Source organism: Triticum dicoccoides, chromosome 5A (assembly GCF_002162155.2).
Source record: "Triticum dicoccoides isolate Atlit2015 ecotype Zavitan chromosome 5A, WEW_v2.0, whole genome shotgun sequence".
In the NCBI taxonomy this organism is placed as follows: Eukaryota; Viridiplantae; Streptophyta; class Magnoliopsida; order Poales; family Poaceae; genus Triticum; species Triticum dicoccoides.
In genome coordinates, this window is record NC_041388.1 from 17,163,694 (window position 1) to 17,165,837 (window position 2,144).

Consider the following 2,144-nt stretch of genomic DNA (forward strand, 5'->3'; position numbering starts at 1 on the left):
AATGACTTCAGCTATATAATCAAGTTCCGTGGACTATTCTCATCTTGTTTCATGGTCCTAGCTATTAATGACTCTTGAGCTCTATCATCAAGTGTTCAAGGTTAGTTGGTCCTACCGTGATCTTCAGTTGTGTCGAGAGAGAAAAGGCAAGCACATTGCTGATTAACTTGATTGTGGATAAGATAATTAGGTGACCGCCTCCATCGTGGATGTCTGTGGTGCACCGTGCACGACGGCGAGCAGAATTAATTCTAGGATAGCAACGTGCAGCTACCTCTTTGTCTTAGCTACAAAAGATACACAAAAGGTAGATCAAACCGGATAAAAAGAGATGAAGTGCGATTAAATTAAGGACATGATATATTGTGATTCGTCTAGACTAGGAGCATGTTAAAAAACCTCTCTAGACTAAGTGTAATAGTAGGTGCATATGCGGCTAAACGACATGATATACCAGAGATGAAGATGGAAGGTGGCACAACGAAAATGCTAAACTTGCACGAGCATGATTATATATGGGTTTGATCTACGGAATGAGCAGGGATAAAGCTAGAAAAAATGTTTGATGGGGTCATGTATATGGCAGTGGGTTCATCCTTCTATAAATGTTAGTGACTAGCACTGAATTAGGGAAAGATTTTCGAAATTCATTGGGTCAACTGACCCCGATGCCTATGATACAGGAGTAAGCAAAGAGGATGTAAGAGGGACTATGTTAAAATTGTTTTTTTTTCTCTTTCACTATGAGTCAAACACCTCATTCAGGGAATTCTGTGCGTAAGAAATTTTCCATAGATGTAGCAATATTCATGGCATAAAAAGATAAGAAAATAAAACAGAGTTGCACTCCACATAACCGTAGAAATTACACTTCCATTTTATTTATACATTTATTCGCTGAATGGCACGCACCGGCCATGCACGCACGCACATATGTGACATTATATACGGAGTATATAATATGGGCACACGCAGAATAAGTAAGAGGAAGACTACTAGGAGTAATACATCCTCTACTTACTGATCCATGTGCAAATCATTTCGGGCGGGGCACAGGACGATCTGGTAGTTGGTTCCGGCTGGGCACGTGAAGGTGCTGGTCTGGTCGTCCTTGGCGTAGCTGTAGGCGTCGGGGCACTTGCCCTTGAAGAACCTCGAGTAGTTGGTCGGCGGGCAGTTGTGCTCGAACTGGCCCCGGCAGCAGTAGGTGTCGCCGCCGAACTTGCCGCACGCGCTCGCGCACCCTCCGGGCACCTGCAGCTCCGGCAGGCACTCTCTGGTGATGTCCACGGCGCAGGTCGCCGCACGGCACGGCGCGCCGCCGACGGGCTGGAAGCTCATGGGCGTATTGAAGCCGTCGATGACCGACAGGTCGAAGAAGTCCTGGCTCCCGCCCTGCCCCAGCGTGTACTCGGCTAGCGTGGCGGGCTGCTCGCCGGACACGCGGCAGGAGAGCGCACCCGCGCAGTCTCCGGTGATGCAGTGGCCGCGGCCGCTGCCGTCGAAGGTGCACCCTGTGCGCGGCCACACCCTCGCGCCCGCGGTGCCTGCGGGCATGTTGAGCTGCCACGACTGGCCCGGGTCGAGGCGCGCGCCGCCGCCTGGGAGCGCGCCCGGCCATATCGTGTACGAGCACCGGTTCACCACGGTTATGGTGGTCGCGTTGGCCGCGGCGACGACGGCAAGGACGAGGGCGACGAGGTGGACGACGCGAGAGCACGCCATGGCTGCTGCCGTTGTTGTTGTTTACGTGATGCGGCGATTCTGACTGGTGGTTTGGCGGTGTGCGGCAATGGAGGTATTTATTGCCGCGCGTCCATAAGCTGCTATAGGCTGGTTTGGTGGCGTGTCCAAATCCAGGCCAGCTAGCCTTGACATTTTCCACGGCTGCATTTGCATCATGCAAATAATATGATACGTATTATAGTGTAAGGTGCTAGAAGGCCAGAATCAGTGAATCACTACCAGAAACAATAGCGTTTAGAAAAAAAAGCGCCACCCATAACAGACACACGCCAGCTATCTTTATGCAAAATAAATTGCGTGTCAGTCGGTGAAACCGGTCTTATGTGCGTGGACATATAAGATTGGTCCGGGTCGCTTCATCACACAATACCGCCGATTCAAAATAAAACATTAGTGGT

The 2,144-nt window shown here is 50.5% G+C and overlaps 1 protein-coding gene across 1 annotated transcript; it reads right to left on the minus strand.

Annotated features, from left to right (window-relative positions):
- Window positions 1-778: 778 nt before the first annotated feature.
- On the minus strand, window positions 779-1,782 carry LOC119298829 (alpha-amylase/trypsin inhibitor-like). The gene has a single exon (XM_037576129.1). The coding sequence runs from the start codon at window positions 1,723-1,725 to the stop codon at window positions 1,018-1,020; it is 708 nt and encodes a 235-aa protein (XP_037432026.1). The 5' UTR covers window positions 1,726-1,782; the 3' UTR covers window positions 779-1,017.
- Between the last annotated feature and the right edge of the window lie 362 nt (window positions 1,783-2,144).

Bases quoted from the DNA above. Each gene is read 5' to 3' on its own strand.
- LOC119298829 (XM_037576129.1), bottom strand. From the start codon at position 1,725: ATGGCGTGCTCTCGCGTCGTCCACCTCGTCGCCCTCGTCCTTGCCGTC.